This window comes from Cornus florida, unplaced genomic scaffold (genome assembly GCF_030987335.1).
Source record: "Cornus florida cultivar Cherokee Brave unplaced genomic scaffold, ASM3098733v1 CherokeeBrave_3.0.0_Hap2_Chr10, whole genome shotgun sequence".
NCBI lineage: Eukaryota > Viridiplantae > Streptophyta > Magnoliopsida > Cornales > Cornaceae > Cornus > Cornus florida.
Window position 1 is genome coordinate 104,901,672 of NW_026775580.1, and position 17,445 is coordinate 104,919,116.

Sequence of the window (17,445 nt, forward strand, 5' to 3'; positions counted from 1 at the left end):
AGAAAAACTTTATTATCTTATAGGTATTGTTATACCGCCAAAAACATGTTTGCTTATTTTGTACTTACATATTTCGTTTGCTAAAATTATTTTCTTATTTGTTTATAAAATAATTTGAACCCCTGATATGTGATGTCTTTATAGCACGATGTGCTGATTATCATTTGAATAAGAATGTTATCATACCTTGAGGGGAAGAAAATGTAAGATCAAAAATGCAAAATGATATTACTGGAATGCTTTAAAATTATATATACGAGCAAGAAGTTCAAAGGAAAATATAAACAAGAAGATCAAAGGATTATTCATTTACAAATTATTGCATATCAATTACCAAATGCATTCACTGACACAAAGAAAGTAATAATATCATATGTGCCAACTAAAAAACAATATCACCATGAGTTGATATCTCGATGGGATAGTTTGTCAGCGTTGCAAATGCATCTAAAGCACGCATGAAGCGTGGCAGACCAGTCGGTACAAAAGATTCTGTTCTATGAAAGTGAAAAGCACTAGAAGGAAGTGCATAATAAAACGGGCGCTCTTGATAAGGCCCAGTTAGCTAACAATGATAAAGTAGCCCTTGATGAGACAGAGGCACTTAATGTGGTACATGCAACGGAGCATGATGAAATGAGTGCTCCAGTAGAAACCCAATGATGAAATGAGGCACCTGCCAAAGAGAACGATGAATGATGAAAAGGGTACTCCTGAAGAGACCTAATTAACTAACAATGATAAATGTTGCCCTTGATAAAACATATGCCTTTTATATGGCAAAGGAACCTGACGAGGCCTAATGACTTGATGAGGTCAAGTTAGCTAACTTTGATAATGTTGTAAAGGTACCTAGACATATTGAGATCTCAATGAATTATGAAAGAAATGGAAAATAAATGAAATTTTCATGAACACTATATTCTCTTCTACAATTGTTTTTAATATAAATAGTAAGGATCCGGAACCTCATAATGTCGAAAAAAATCGACAGAGACATGATTGGCCGTCATGGAAAAGAGCAATACAGGCAGAGCTAACTGTATTAGTTAAATGAAAATTCTTTGGATTTGTGGTCCAGACACCTGACGGTGTAAAACCTGTTGGGTACAAATGGGTATTTGTACAAAGATGAAATGAGAATAATGAAATTATAAAATTTAAAGCCCGACTAGTAGCTCAAGGATTCTCATAGAGATCAGATATTGATTATGACGAAACATACTCTCCGATAATGGATGCAAACACTTTTTAGATTCATAATACATTTGGTAGTCACCAAAAGATTGCATATGCATCTAATGGACGTGATAACGTCATACTTATATGGATCATTAGATAATGATATTTACATGAAGATTCCCGACAGTTTCAAAATGCCAAAAACAAAACCATATAGTATGTACTCAATTACAACGATCCTTGTATGGATTGAAGCAATCGAGGCGCATGTGGTACAATCACCTCAGTGAGTACTTAATAAAAGAAGGGTATGTGAATAGTAATCTTTATCCAAGCTTTTTTATTAACAAAACAGAATCAAGTTTTACTATTGTTGTAGTATATGTTGATGATTTGAATCTGGTGGGAACTTCTGAAGAACTCATGAAGACTGCCACTTATTTAAAGAAAGAATTCAAGATGAAAGATCTCGGAAAGACAACTTTTTGTCTTGGACTGCAAATTGAACATTTATGGGGAGGAATCCACATCCACTAGTCAACATATACAAAAAAGATTCTGAAGTGTTTTTATATGGATAAAACCCATCCCTTGAGCTCACTAATGGTTGTCTGATCACTTGATGTTAAGAAAGATCCTTTTCGACCTCCAGAAGATGATGAGGAACTCCTTGATCCTGAAGTACCATATTTTAGTGCAATTGGTGCTCTTATGTATCTTGCAAATTGCACACGACCTGACATTGCTTTTTCAGTTAACTTATTAGCAAGACACAGTTCTACACCAACCCGTAGACATTGGAATGGAGTCAAAAACATATTGCGATATCTTCGCGGAATAATTGATATGTGATTGTTTTATTCAAAAGAATCAAAATCCCAGTTAATTGGATATGTAGATGCTGGTTATCCCTCTGACCCACATCAAACTCGATCACAAATAGGGTATGTGTTTATTTGTGGTGGCACTGCTATCTCATGGTGCTCTATGAAACAGACAATGATTGCCACTTCTTCAAATCATTTTGAGATACTTACAATTCATGAGGCCAGCAGGGAATGCATTTGGTTACAATCCATAATCCATCACATTAGATCAACACGTGGCCTCTCATCAATAACAAATAGCCCCATAATATTATATGAAGATAATGTTGCATGCATTGCACAGATGAAAGAGGGTTATATCAAAAGTGACAAGACGAAACACATCTCACCAAAATTCTTTTATGCATATGAATGCCAAAAGAATGGTGAAATTGATATTCAGCAAATACATTCATGTAAAAATTTAGCAGACTTGTTGACTAAGGCACTGTCAACCATGGCGTTCAAGAAATTGGTACACAACATTGTAATGTGACAACTTAAAGATCTTTGGCATTGATGAGGGGGAGAACTTAAAAAGGTATTGACATTTACTATACTCTTTTTCCTTAGCTCAGGTTTTGCCCCAATGAATTTTCCTGACAAAGTTTTAATGAGGCAGTTCTAAACCATGCAATATTTTTTCCAGACGCACAAGAATATTATACTATTTTTCCTTCGCTCAGGTTTTGTCCCAATAGGTTTTTCTGATAATGTTTTAACGAGACATATTCTTAGTATAGCATTGTGAACTTCAAGGGGGAGTGTTATGATATCTGTGGGATCCACATTCTTAAATACACTTTTAGTACATGCATTGGAATTGTGAATTAGAAGGCAACTTGAACAATTGTGATGATAGCGCCAAAAATTGAAGTAATGAATGAACTTAATACTATGGTACATATGATGGCTATAGTCAGTATCATTCCCTATAAATAAATAAGGGTAATGTTATATTGTATGGATACACTTAATGAAAAGAATTGAATTATAGCAAATTTTTCTCTCTTCCTTGTTTGCAGTTCTCTTTTGCCCTATATTATATTCTTTCTTATAATCATCATCCTCATTCTTGTATTAAATAGTTTCTATTTGTACTTATACAAGCAGGCATATCCTCCTGTTCTTTTGACAAATACCATGCGCTTTAAAGCTTGATTGACACCAATATGAAGAACACTTGCCTAATTTGAAGAAAATTGAAGTATAGCTTGAACCAAAATTAAACTAATTTTTCAGCGGGAAAAAAAGTGTATATTTTACAGGCACTGATGAGTTATACTGGTACATCAAAATTATAGGAAGAAGTTGTTTCAGGAAAAAAAAAAAAAAAAAAAAAGAGAGAGAGAATATACGAATGCACACAGAATCCTTGTAAGCATAGAAATGCCGTCGACCACGCAATTGTCGGAATTCTTGGTTCACTTTAACACACTGCAAAAGAGAGAATCACTGATCACCGTTTTGCTTTATATAGCATTTGGAAGGGGTATCTATTTTCTCTGCTTTTCTGTTGGAAATTATTGGGTAACCAGGGGTATCACCTTATGGAAAGACAAATAAACCAAGAAACAACCAGCTTAATTTGAACTGAATGGGAAGAGAGCATACAATAAGATCTATGCCACAAAAATCCAGGTTAATAATATGCTTGAAGAACGAACTTACTTGTATAAATACGCAGCGATTCCTAAAATTAGACATAAGAGGATGATGTCGATGCAAAAGTTGCGACTGGACCTGAGCTGAAATATCAAAATACACATAAAAATAAAGGAATTAGGGACGGAAAGGAAGATACCTAAGTTTCAAGTTTGTATTCTTTTACAATTCCACATACCCGGGTCACCGTATCCTTGAGTCTCACATTAGTGTTCTTGAGGTCAGAGGTTGCCCTGTCAACCTGCAACAATAGTGTCAAACAAACACTGCTTAATTTGTAATTATACAACATGCAATGCTCAACACTTGTTGAGCCTCCAAGTCATAGAAATATCATCAAACACTTGTTACTGTTCGTTTTTATTCAATTACATTCCCCCAACTTCTTTTGGGTCGCTCAGGGTAGTTATTCTGGCTCCACCATCACCATCAGTGCTGAAGGACGACCCACCAAGAGTTTTTGGTGCACACAAACCCAATGCTATGCTCCCTAATAGACCGGAAGGTACGAGGATGATTCCAAAAAAAAAGGTACCTTGTCATCTATTTCATCCATCAATGGAACTTGCCGATCGAATTCCTGCACATGACATAGGAAGCATAAAAATAAAAGTTATTAAAGGCAACGACAATAAGAATGACATTTGCGCCATGCATTTTATATCGGATATTAAGGTAGAAGAATAATGTAACCAAACCTCATTCATGTCATTGGCCATGTTCTTCAATGTATCCAATCCTTCTACTATTACATCCAAATCTTGATCCTATAGGTAAACAAAATGGTTTATATGTTAGGAATCTTTAGTACAAGGCTTTGAGCGAATTAGCAAAAATTGTCATTCCCTACAAACTTAGATTTACGAGTGACCATGTTTGCCCAAAACCCCTCCAAACACTCCTATAGTTGAAGCAATCATATAAAAGTTAATTCATTCAACCAATTAATAATATAAATACAAGTATGACTTATCTCGCTTGCATAACGATATATTCCACCGATTGCTAAAAGGAGACTACATTTAAATATAAATCTAAAGCAATGCAAGCGTGATACATATTACAAAATAAAATGGGTATACTAAGGAAGACATAAAAGTGAAGCGTAATAATAAAAGGACCACTTGCCTGTTTCATTTTTCGCATTTCATAGTCCTGCCTAAAATTGGTCGACTCTTCAGTATTCTGAAAGTACTCCTTATTAAATTTTCCATCTGATAAAGTATGGGGAAAAAAGTGGAATTACAAAAAGAATCAAAAGAAACCAATTGGGAATTGACTTTTCTCTATATGTTTGTTACCTGAAGGGAAGTCTATTTTGATTCCTGTATGTGAGGATGAAGCTGACCAACCACCATTTTGTTTTGCTCCATTTGTAGACCCATCAGGTATCGCTTCAATCCTCTCTTTTAGTGAAGCAACCAGATCACTTCGAGCCTCAAGATCCTCTCTAGAAAGTCCTTTGACCTATGAATACTCATTTAAGATAATGACTCTTCTCAACATATTTATTACCCTACCCATCAACAATTCAACATATATAAACAAATTGTCCACACGCACTGATTACCCACTAATCACTATTTTGCTCTAGAACAAACAAATAGTGAGAAAGAAAAGAAAAGGGCAAAAAAGAAGAAGAAGTTACTACTGCAAATGATAAGCATGCTTTCACTAAAATTGATTGGCATAGTTGAGTAGAATACCACATTACATGATACCCATTATAACGCATACACGAGTAACGAGTTCTAGGGTGAAAAAAAAATGACAGAAATGTATTTAATTGCTGTCATGCTCCACTTGTTTTTTTGATTAATTTAATCAAAATTAATTCTATATTTATTTAACATTAGAACCAAAAATCTAAAACCTTTATTTGACTAAGCACACCACAATTCCGTTGCTAATTCAATGTTTTTTCTTTTCTTTTTTTCAAAACCAATGCAAAAATAAATCAAACAATTTTACTTTCCTCAATTTTCTGGGCAACCAAACAGAAGGTGAGGCATCAGAAAACAGTAATAGAACAAAACAGAACAATTAATATATATATATATATATATAAGCATAACAGACTAGGAAAAGACCTTTTTAAGCGCTAATCTTTGCAATTTGGGAAGTTCCTCAAGCAAGCGAGCCTTGGTTCTCCGTATCTCAGCATTAATGGCGACAACTGTTGCCCTGTTTTTCTCTGTTGCCACAGCGTCTGATCTCTACACATACATAAAGAAACACAATTGCATATTATATATAGAGAGAAAAGAACTCTAGCTCCAGAGCATATGAGTCTAGAGAGAGAGGAGGAGGGGAGACCTGGAGGGCTTGATTGAGGTCGGCCTCGACGGCGGCAAAAAGACGGGAAAAAGCATCGTCGCCGGAGATGTTGAGGTCGTTGTGTTTATCGATGTCGTACTTGTCGTATTTCTTGCATATTGCGTCCACTCTAGTTATCAAATCGATCACACTCATCTCTCTATATCTATATATGTATACACACACAAAAGCTTCGGATTAAACTTAAAACTATGGGGGATAATTAGCGAGGAAAGGAGGGACAAAGTGATTCTTGGAGCGGAGATAAAGAAATAAAGGGCCCGGGTGGGGACGGAGAGGACGACAAGAATGTTTAAACCTAAGTCACTAACAGGAGGCCACGTGGCGTCTCGCTTCGGTTCTTACATATAGCTTGTGTGCATCTGCTCCGTTGTTGATCCGTGTATGTCATCATAAATTATTAAATTTATTATTTATTTGTGAAAAAAAAAAATCATAAATTTATTTTTATAAATTTATTCGTTCATGTGATATTGGTAAAGTGAATAAATAAAGTAAAACAAAAGCAAAAAACACATAACTTAACAGGCTTATATGATATGATGATAAATTTTATAAAAGCAAACGGTGCAAAAAAAAAAAAAAAAAAATCTTAGTTTTATATATATGAAACTAGAGAAAAAAATTTATTTGTCCATGTCTATCTATGATTAAAGACTAATTTGTTCAACAAACTAAAAATATGTCACTCTAATTACAACCAATTACAACATTGATAGTACTAATTTAAAGGGAGTTGATTTTTCTATTTTTGAAATTAAGGATCACTAGCGCCATTAACGTTTCAATTTTTTCCTTTTTTAAAATTTTTTCTTAGAAAATAGGATAAAAAAATATTTTCTTAGCAAATGATTCCTGAGAATCAAAATGATAGTAAATGTGTTTTTTTTTTTCCTTCGTTTATGTTTATACTCAACTTTACATTTCATGTCCTTGATTTTAAGCTCCATATTTTTTTTTTACTATCAGAGTTCAATTGGGTATTCCATATGATTAGCATATTCAATTATCTCATATGGTATCAGGAATATAGTGATTAGTATAGAGTTTATTGTATCAGATACCTAAAAGATAATATATATATAAAAGATAATTTTAGTATTTAAAATTTTGAAGTAATATATATTGGTTGACAAGTCATAGTTGTTTTGGATTATGCCCTCTTTGTTGGGGTTGTTTAGCCACCGTGGTGCAGTTCAATAATTCAATGTCTATAGCATTTTTAAGTATTAAAAGTGAACCTTGTTGACTCAGCAGTCAGCACACTCTTGTTTGATAGCTCTTTTATGGTTTTCTCGGTTGCTTTGTTTCGTGACATTGGAATTTCCAATTTTGGTCGTGACCTAGTTCGTTAATTTCTGATTTCAAAGAATGGCTGAAAAACAAAATAAAAAATGCCAATAAAAAAAAAATACTGGAAAAAAGTAATAAATTGTAAAAGGGTGAATCCAAAACCAAATTACAAGCTGTTAAAAAAAAAAAAAAAAAAAAAAACCCCAACAAGTTTTCAATATAATAATTACAAAAATCCCTTCAAATGACACTAATTAGACCTCCAAGAATAAACATCACAAAATTAAGAGGATACAGGGTTAATTCTCTTTCTCAAAAATCAAATTTCCTATACACACAAGCTAGGCTACCTCATGAACAAATCCCTTTCATGATCTTTGCAACAAACCTAACTTTTTGAAGCAATGCGTGTGCATCTCTGTTTCTAAAATTTTATTGGCTTTCTTCTACCATGAAATCCTTCATGGATGCTCAAGCAATTGGTTCTCCGAAATATATATAATACATATTGGTTCTCCCAATATGTTTTCCCTTTACAATTCTATATCCACTGCAAATTGAACTTCACCAATATTGAACCCTTGCCCTGAATTGCATACATTTGCTTATTCTTCTCTTATCGAAGAACTCATAAGGGAACGAGAGGAGAGTGAATGGATGTCTGAAGCTGATACCTCTTTGTAATCTTTGCGGATGCTCCAAAGGACCTCGGCACACCTCCTCATGGTGGGGCGATTTTGTCTGTGAGGAGCTAAACATTGCAAGGCTAGTTCAAGAATCTTTTCTAGACCAAAATTATTTGCAGGATTTTTTTCCAGCCTAGGATCCAATATTAACACCGCATCTCCATCAGAAAACTTTTTCATGGCCTGCGTTTTTCACCAATCCAACCCACCAGAAGGACAATAACAGTAAATTTCTTGAAATAGTTAAGAGTAGAATATTAATATATTAGAATGGCGATCAAAGACATGACATAAAGGAGAATAATACCCATCTTGCAGTTATGCGCTCCTTCAGCTCCCGTTTAGGTTCAATAGGGCGCCTGCCAGTGACTAGTTCCACCAACAACACACCAAATGAATAAACATCACTTTTCTCAGTAAGTTGATAGGTTCTCAGATATTCGGGGTCTAAGTAGCCAGCAGTTCCTTTTACTTGTGTAGATACATGGGTTGCACCAGAATCACTGTCTGCTGCCAGTCGAGCAAACCCAAAGTCGGCCACTTTGGCTCGAAGGTTTTCCGTGAGGAGAATGTTAGAAGACTTGATATCTCTATGAATGATGGGGTGATCTGCAAGCAAAGCAAATCATCATCAAATTAGGTCACCTGAAAGAGATGCAACAACTCAGGGAGCAAACTGAAACTTGAATTTGCTCATTCCAACAAACGAATATGACAGCTGCAAACAAATACAGACCTGTATACATATGGAGATAGGTAACTGCATGGGCCACATCTATTGCAATATCAAGCCGGGCAGCAAGATCAAGAATATTGCCACGAATGCCTGTGTGAAAAATCACTTACAACATATTCAGCATTTAAGTTTACAAGCACATGTCATGTATACAATCATCGGGAGCGTGCACACACACAAGTGCGCACATACACAAAAAGGCACAGAGAACATGGCAACTAGCAATCTAGACAAGGTCAAAGAGAACTCACAATCTAAGTGTTCTCTTAAAGTTCCATTTGGAACATACTCCACGACAACAATTCTTTCATCTCCATGCTCCAAACACCCATAAAACTTGACCAAATTCAGATGTTCCACTTGTGCCAGAGTTCGAATCTCACTTTGAAATTCCACACCCAAATGTTTATCATATACACTCTGCAGAGAGACGATAGTTAAAAAATACATTTTACTCGGTTTGGTTTCAAGACAACTACTGAAAGCACACTATAGTAACTGATCAACCACACACCTTTTTAGCACGTTTAACCGCAACAAGGGTTCCATCTTCAAGTCGTCCTTTGTAAACTGTCCCAAAACCACCTTGTCCAATTTTGAAGGTGGGGGAGAAGTTTCTCGTGGCCTTAGAGATTTCTGCCATGGTAAATTTTATACCACCAGGCTCTCTCGAGTGTGTTGAATTGTTTGAACTGCTATAGATCCCACGATTTGAACCACGCTTCCTTTCACTACCACCACCAGATGCGTCTGATACATCTAAGAATTGAACAATCAATTAATTTATTCCAACATCATCTAGTCCATTTTCATGAAAGCTAATAAAGAAAAGATTAAATCTCAGTCTCAAAAATTCTCATTATGCTCTCATGGAAATGCATACATAAGATAATGAACAGGGGATTGAATGGCAGAGTTTGAGTTCTCCTAAAATGTTAAGAGTAGATCATCAAAGAAAGATTTCAAAGATGCATTCAAAAGGACCAAAAAAAGCACGATCATCACTACCAATAACAAGAGGTAGGAATTAAATGCAAGAAAGTGTCAGAAAATTTTCCTTTTCTTTTTATTCAATCATTAAAAAATATATAATAAAAAAAACTGGGGTTTCTGAAATTATTCAGCATAGTTCAGAATTCAGAGCTAATCCAGGAATATTCGGAATAAATCAAAGAAAACTGACAACAAAAGTTAGGGTGAGAAAGACAATGCATGAATATATATATAAAGAGTTTGCAACTTTACTGAAAATGCATGATTCCTTTACCAAATTGAGTTATTAGTAAAAACAAACTAAGGATTTAACAAATTACACAGGATAATATTGAATTTCATTCAATTGTTAAAAGGAAAGAGAATATAAAATCTTGGTCACACTGACACAAATTCTAACAGGTAATTATAAAAGGCATAAAGAAGAAAACTTCCCATTGGTTGCCGGGAAAATGTAAGGAATGAAAGAGATCAAACTTCAGAATCTCAACAATTTCATTTTCGAACACCATAAACAAACAAACATCTACTTGGCAACTAAAAGTTCACATATAAAACACGAGTTTCAAAAACCAATTTGACTTGTTTCATTTTTCCACCGTTCTCTAAGCCACCAAACGAATGAAAAATCAGCAAAAGAACGGAAACTCATAACTCAAACCATAAGATCCAAACACTATTACCAACCAAACCTAATTCAACACCTGATTTACACCTAATTAACCACTTGACCACAATAATTCAAAATTTCTTACTTTTTCAAAATAAATCTAGAACAGTAATTACCAGAAGGAGGTTTAGCTTCAAAAGAATCGTCCCAATTCTTCGACGTCTTGACCTCCGGCGGAGTGAAACAAGCGACAAAAACTCCGGCGACCGATTTAGCGGCGATCTTGACGGCGCGGCCTGGAGTTGACTTGTAGGCGGAGGACGAGGAGGAGTATACGGAGACGGAGCTCGGCGACTTGGTCATACGGTCCGGTGTGCTCCCTGCGCCGGAGCCAGGGTTTCGGCCATCGTCCATTGAGTTGGGGCTTCTCATTGTCTCGGAGAGAGTTCGGGGAAATGGCGGGTAGTCGGTTGGATGATAATTAATCAGCGAAGAAGACTTTGATTTTTCTATAGGGGTTGAGGTTAATTTGCGCAGCTGGAATTGAGACTTTGAGATTATTAAGTGGGACCAGCATGCATGGTTAGAGCAATGATTATGTTACCCTCTTGGTAGCTTCTTGAAAATTATGATTAAACAAACAGTTTTGAGCATAATTTCTTCACTCTTTACTTTTTGCACGCAAATATGATTTGTCATGCATTAGCTTCTCTTTCTTTTGCCAAAAAAGTATTTGATTTGATGTAAACAAAAAAAATTATATACATATATATATATCTGATCTCCTTTATTTTATATACTTTGTGTATATAAAACAACAAAATTAGTCAATTAGGAATGTCCAAGTAGTGGTAGTCTAAGTGATATAATTGCTCTTTGTTATTTTTAAAAGTTCAACGCATCCCTCCTCACTAATTACTAATTTAAAATATTCCTGACATGAAAAAAAAAAAAAAAAAATGTCCAAGTATTTTTAAAATAAATGACGAGATAATTGAAAAGAAAACTTGTTTGGTGACATGGAAATGATGAAGACTCTTTAGGTAGTTTGAACTAGTGAGTCAACCAAGTTTCTTATACATTTTACCTCATTTTTCCAGTACAAAACAATGCATGCATGCTCTTTTGAATCTTAACCTTCAAATTCAAATATAGCCATGAGTTTTATACAGATGCTACTTAAATTTGATGCTCTTAAGTCATGATAGAGAGTCCAATTATCAAAAAAATTTAACTATAATAATAATAGAGAATTCAATAGACTAATAAATTCGCCTAATATTAAATAAATATGTGCTGATGTAATCATTATGTCATAAGCATTTATGACTTACCTATTTAACTTATTTAAATAAGATTATACCAGTTAGAATTCTTCTTGTTTACAAATGAACTTACCTCTATAACACGGACTTGTTCCTACCGTGACCAAATTTTTGTTTGGATTAAATACTCCATAACTATTTAATGTGCACACCTAAGATTGCAAGAGTCAATAATATTCACTTGTGGTGGAGAAGTGTACTTGTCATATGTACATTTTAAAACAACTCATGTCACTCAAAATACAACAGGACTCATACTCGTCCTTTCAAAATCATAAAAGGGTCCCACTTGCTTTTAACTAAAAATTGGAGCCTCTGAGTCTTAAATTGATTTAAAGGCTTAGATTCATCCCAATTTTTACTCTCAATTGAAAATATCCTACTCGTCATTTTCTTCATCAAACATAAACACAAAGTTTCGTATTTGTCAAAGTCAACCACTTGCTTATTCCTCCATCCAATACCCAAGAGGACACACACTAACCAGAACATCGGTGTTGCTATAATTAAGGTTCAACTAACTAAACCAAAGACTGATCATGGGCAGCAAATCTATCCTTTAGCATGTACTAGGAACAATGTTAGATCAATGGTCTCAATTTAACCATGTCAAAATCACAGTAGGTTGAGTGGGAATACTTGCCAAGTACTTCAAAACGTGACCCATATGGTTGGCAAGAGAAGCAGATAATTGGTCACCAGATGTGTTAGCCAAAAACTTGTACCATTGGCGAAAACTCACTCTAGATAAGACACCATGGACCCAATAATGTGACCAACCATTCAAAAATATGCAACCTCCATTTCAAAGGAAATGGGTGGAAGATCCAACTAACCTGCAAAAGACATGAGAAATGTTTAATGATTGAGGAAGTAGGGTTCTTTATAGCATTTCAATTATCTTGTCGATAAATGTTAGGTATGTGAGGTTTTAGCATCACCTAATCTCATAGCAGTTGGATCGTGGACAAATGTAGCAATTGATGGTTGGAAATTGCCTCTTGATTGTCCTTGAATCAAAGCCGTTTGCTATGGAAATCCATTAGTATGTATGACAAGTTAATAAATTTGTCACGGGTAATTCGGACCTGCAAGCCAAAACAACCAATTACAAACTGATTCAGTGAAATGTTGATGAAAAGATGACGCAACTTCCTCAAGCTTAAATCTATGATGCTGCACTTATTTTCCATCCTAGTTGTAGAATTTATACTGTATTCTATTTTGATTATTATGTATTTATTTATTTTGACTGGTAAATTGTATCATATTCATTGTAGAATAGAAGTTTGGTTTCAAAAGGGGGGGAAAAACAATCACAGAGAGGAGGGAAATTACAAAGTTTTGAAATCCCAAGGAAAATGGTCTGATCTTAGGGGATTTGGGAGTTTCTAAAGTAAAATTTGCAACTAATCCAAATTTATCCCTTTTTTAGTATTCTAAATTCCACTTGTTCAAAACATAGAATTAGGATTTCATTTCAGATCTTGCATTTTCTTTACCATTTTCTTTACTAATTTAACATAGAATTAGTAATGTATTCATGATTTAAAAATCATTTGACCTCATACATAGTTTGGGACTAGGAAATCACACAGAGGAATTTGAAGATAACAACAAAAGTTGGTCACAATTTCAGGATAGTTGAGAAAGATCAATAATAAATCTAAGGAAAAGCGACGCATCTGAGACAAGAATCATATAGTTATTTCGAATTTACAGGGAATACCATGATCGCAGTATTTGTGAATACTAATTTAAAACTTTTACGTAAGATAATAAACTCATTTTATGCCACCACAGTAAATATGCAATCATATCAGAAAAATTCTTTTTTTCCGAAAGTAAAACGATTTAATGTAAAATATTAGGAGGTATTGTCCTTATAAAAGATGCACGGGCATTTAAAATCTTACCTCAGAGTGAGTAGCAGACAAATTTTACGCCAAAGAATCATAACAAAGAGTGCTTATCATCAAAAAAAAGCACCAGATCAGCTGGGAAAATCAAGTGCATATTCATTCTAAACATGGTCAAACGTAAAGTCTTCGTTGGGCACATAGTCTTCCTCCTCCATCGACCTAACAAGCAGTTCTGACAAAGCATACACCTCTGAAGCTCTCGGGTGGGATTTATCACTCGAGACAAATGTATGAACCTCGCCAGCAATCTCCGTCCAGCTACAACCTGGAACTTTATATATGCACCTGTCCCGCATCATTTTGCGAATCCTTGCCACATCAAGCCAACACCCTTCAGAAGCATATATATTAGACATGAGAGTATAGTTCACAGGGTTGCTTGGCTCTAATGCAAAAAGCTTTTCAGCTGCCCATTTTGCTAATCCAGCATTTCCATGGACTTTACATGCCCCAATGAATGCTCCCAGGACATCTGGTCCAGGTTCCACTGGCATTGATGTCAGAAGATTGAAAGCCTCATCAAGAAGACCAGCACGACCAAGGAGGTCAATGAGACAAGTATAGTGTTCTATAGTTGGTGTGATGTGATAAATTTTGGTCATCAAACTAAAGTAATGAAGGCCCTCGTATACCAGCCCCCCATGACTACAGGCAGAAAGAACACCAAGAAAGGCAACTGGATCTGGCATCATGTTATATGCTAGCATCCTCTCAAAGAGTTCAATACCTTCAATTGAAAGGCCATTGAATGCATAGGCTCCAATCATTGAAGTCCATGAGACAAGATCTGGATTTGCAATGGAGCTAAAACAATCGAGTGCCATAGTAATATTACCACTCTTAGAATATGCATTTATTAGGGAATTTGCAGTTGATAAAATGGCATCAAATCCATCTTTCATTGCATAGGCATGGACTTGTGAAATTTCAGTAATGGAGGATGAATTGCCACATGATCTAAGGACGCTAGCCAGAGTTAGTTCATCTGGACCAGTATCTCCCCGAAACATCTCCCTAATAAGTTTAATAGCCTCCTTTCCATCACCAACTCGTCCATACCCCACAATCATGGTGGTCCAAGAGATAACATTTCTAGAAAGCATCCCATCAAAAGTCTTGCGAGCATCAACTATAAGTTCATTCTTCGCATACATATCAACAAGCGCACTACTCACTGCAACATCCAAATCAAATGACAGTTTGATGACAAGGCCATGAATCTGCCTACCCAATTCACAAGATCCATAAATAGCAGCAGAATTGAGCAAATTAGTACATGTAAAATCATCCTCCTTTATACCCTCTAACCGCATCAAATTGAAGAGCCCAAAAGCATCTCTTACCAAACAATTCAAAGCATAGCAATACACCATCACATTCCACGAAACCAAATCTCTATCCAAAATATTATCAAAAATTCTTCTTGCATCTCCAACCAAACCAAATTTAGCGTATAAATCAACGAGAGCACTGCTTACGAAACAATCCCTACACAGCCCAAATTTCATTATAAAACAATGCACTTGTCTACCAATTTCAATATCATATAATTCAATGCACGTATGAAGCAAACTTGTAAATGTAACGCAATCAGGACCCACCATTTCCGAAAGCATTCTCTTAAAATAGCAAAAACCCAGATTGAGATTTGATTTAAAACTCCGGCCACAGTGCGCTGCACCGCATATCAAAGTATTCCAAGTTACAACATTTCTAACAAGCATTTCATCAAACAGCCTGCAAGCGTCGTAATACACCTTGCATTTGACATATACATGTAAGAGTTGGTTTTGCAATGCTAATACATTATAGTATCCTAACTTTACTATATGTGCATGTAGTTGTCTTCCTCTAGAAAGAAAACCATTTTTTGCAGAGATTTTTAACTCGTCAGAAAAGAAACTATGGGTTAAGTACGAATCGACAAAATGGGTTGACTCGGGACTCACCACTGAAGCTCTGAGTCTACCCAGAGGAGGAGGTGAGTTGATTTTCGAAGGTGGATCGTGTTTTTGGCCATTTTTGTTGGTTTGGCTTAGAGTTAGAGGAAGTGTTGTCAGAGCTGATAACTGACGTCTAAAAACGATAGGGATTGAAGAAGAACGTGACGTAATAACGATCATGTTGAAATAACCACAAGGACCGTTAATGAAATTCATATGCAGAAAGCTCAAAGATTATAACGACTTATGATTAAAACAATACTTTTCACTTTTCAGGCAGTCAAAGTAAAAGAATTTATCCAAATTCTTATGATCATTTTGTTGATAATCACTCTCATAGGTGCTCTGTTTAAAAATTTAAAATAGTGTTGAAATGTTTCAATGATAAATTAAGACAGCTACAAATTTAAACCAAATAGATTTTAGAGTTAAAAATTTAAGAATAATTAAATTTATCTGTTTAGACTAATAAATTTTAGAATCATTCCTTTTTCTTTTTTTTTAACAAAAATATGTTTAACACCAAAAGAAAACTCTTTCACGTTTCAACTTATGATTTATAATTTTATAACTAAATTTTTATTAATAAAGTGATAAATAACTCAGGCGACCCACTTCCTAAAACTGAAACACTCAATTTTTTTTTTTTTAAGTAGGTGATAGAAAAACATTAACAATTAAAGCGAGAGTAGTGTTTTTTTGTAATCTATAAATTCTTTAACATACTACCAAATTCAAGCAGCTTTGCATCATTTTTTATATATATATAAACATTTTCTCATTTATCTTAGAGATTTGACATAATTTCACCTTACCACAACTCCCCTCTTTGGCAACTGAAAAATACTAGATGCAATGAATTCAAATCGCACCCATCTCACACACACAGCGCGCTGAGATTGGTGGTTGAATTATGAGTTAAATTACTAATATATATTATACAAGCGAAAAGACAACAAAGGTTTCGTGGTGTAGTTGGTTATCACGTCAGTCTAACACACTGAAGGTCTCCGGTTCGAACCCGGGCGAAGCCATGTTGATCTTTTTCTTAACCGTTTTATACACTGCACTGCAATGAATTCAAATTGCACCCGCCGAATAGTCGCACGTCTTATGAGTTAAACTACTAATATATTTTACTAGCTCTTCGATAGCATGAGGTTTCGTGGTGTAGTTGGTTATCACGTCAGTCTAACACACTGAAGGTCTCCGGTTCGAACCCGGGCGAAGCCAAATGTAACCGACATTATGGTTGCTACAAAATCACAGATGTATTTTTTGTTTGTATGCTTTTATTCATCAATTCACTTGAATTGCTTCCATCGACTCAGATTTATATTGCACAATCCACATATATAGTGGAATTTAATTTATTTTGGAATTAATTATTCTATAGGTAATTGTACTCAGTGAATTATATTATCTCACGATTATGAACATACAATCCCAGTTTGAAAATGTTTGAAATTGAAATCGATTCATTTAACAATTGATTACACTATCCATATTTAAGGTTTGGATAAATTATACATAGTTAAACTTTCAAAGTTTATTACTTTGATCTTAAAATTTAGTATATGTGCTCAATGACTGTGATACCCTTAAATTTTCGAATGCGGGTTGGCTAGGCCCACGCCCAAACACCCAAGGATATCAAAAACGAATCGGCAATAAACGAACACAAAGTACAAAAGAATAAAGAAGAATAAATAAAATGCTGACAAGAAACTAAAATAATAATCTAATAATTGTTACAAATTGTGATTAAAAAATAATTTCATATTATTTATGGAAATAAAGAGACTTAGTTTCCTCCTCCATGTGCAACACCGGCAAATTCCTCTAATGACACACCCTCTTGAATAAATTCTTGATTAAGAATTTACT

General features: G+C 34.9%; 3 protein-coding genes and 2 non-coding genes across 6 annotated transcripts; 2 read left to right on the top strand and 3 right to left on the bottom strand.

The window, feature by feature from the left end:
• Window positions 1-3,370: 3,370 nt before the first annotated feature.
• Window positions 3,371-6,290, bottom strand: LOC132276666 (syntaxin-71-like). Its single transcript, XM_059778213.1, has 9 exons — window positions 6,030-6,290; window positions 5,804-5,929; window positions 5,015-5,180; window positions 4,842-4,927; window positions 4,412-4,480; window positions 4,249-4,293; window positions 3,892-3,954; window positions 3,720-3,796; window positions 3,371-3,485 (listed from the first exon to the last, which is right to left on the bottom strand). Exons 1-9 carry the CDS (start codon window positions 6,183-6,185, stop codon window positions 3,473-3,475), a joined length of 801 nt encoding a protein of 266 aa, XP_059634196.1. The 5' UTR covers window positions 6,186-6,290; the 3' UTR covers window positions 3,371-3,472.
• Window positions 6,291-7,462: 1,172 nt separating this feature from the next.
• LOC132276668 (calmodulin-binding receptor-like cytoplasmic kinase 2) lies at window positions 7,463-10,917 on the bottom strand. Of its 2 annotated transcripts, none has more exons than XM_059778216.1 (6): window positions 10,545-10,917; window positions 9,280-9,515; window positions 9,017-9,185; window positions 8,766-8,855; window positions 8,337-8,638; window positions 7,463-8,212 (listed from the first exon to the last, which is right to left on the bottom strand). In XM_059778216.1, exons 1-6 carry the CDS (start codon window positions 10,798-10,800, stop codon window positions 7,949-7,951), a joined length of 1,317 nt encoding a protein of 438 aa, XP_059634199.1. In that variant the 5' UTR covers window positions 10,801-10,917; the 3' UTR covers window positions 7,463-7,948. The 2 variants fall into 2 exon arrangements, with proteins under 2 accessions (XP_059634199.1, XP_059634198.1); XM_059778215.1 differs by having other exon boundaries at window positions 9,280-9,524.
• A 400-nt stretch (window positions 10,918-11,317) lies between these two features.
• LOC132276667 (pentatricopeptide repeat-containing protein At2g46050, mitochondrial) lies at window positions 11,318-15,918 on the bottom strand. Its single transcript, XM_059778214.1, has 3 exons — window positions 13,610-15,918; window positions 12,635-12,781; window positions 11,318-12,529 (listed from the first exon to the last, which is right to left on the bottom strand). The coding sequence occupies exon 1, from the start codon at window positions 15,772-15,774 to the stop codon at window positions 13,717-13,719; it is 2,058 nt and encodes a 685-aa protein (XP_059634197.1). The 5' UTR covers window positions 15,775-15,918; the 3' UTR covers window positions 11,318-12,529; window positions 12,635-12,781; window positions 13,610-13,716.
• Window positions 15,919-16,518: 600 nt separating this feature from the next.
• TRNAV-AAC (transfer RNA valine (anticodon AAC)) lies at window positions 16,519-16,592 on the top strand. The gene has a single exon. It is a non-coding gene; the product is annotated as a tRNA-Val (tRNA).
• Window positions 16,593-16,717: 125 nt separating this feature from the next.
• TRNAV-AAC (transfer RNA valine (anticodon AAC)) lies at window positions 16,718-16,791 on the top strand. The gene has a single exon. It is a non-coding gene; the product is annotated as a tRNA-Val (tRNA).
• Window positions 16,792-17,445: the final 654 nt, after the last annotated feature.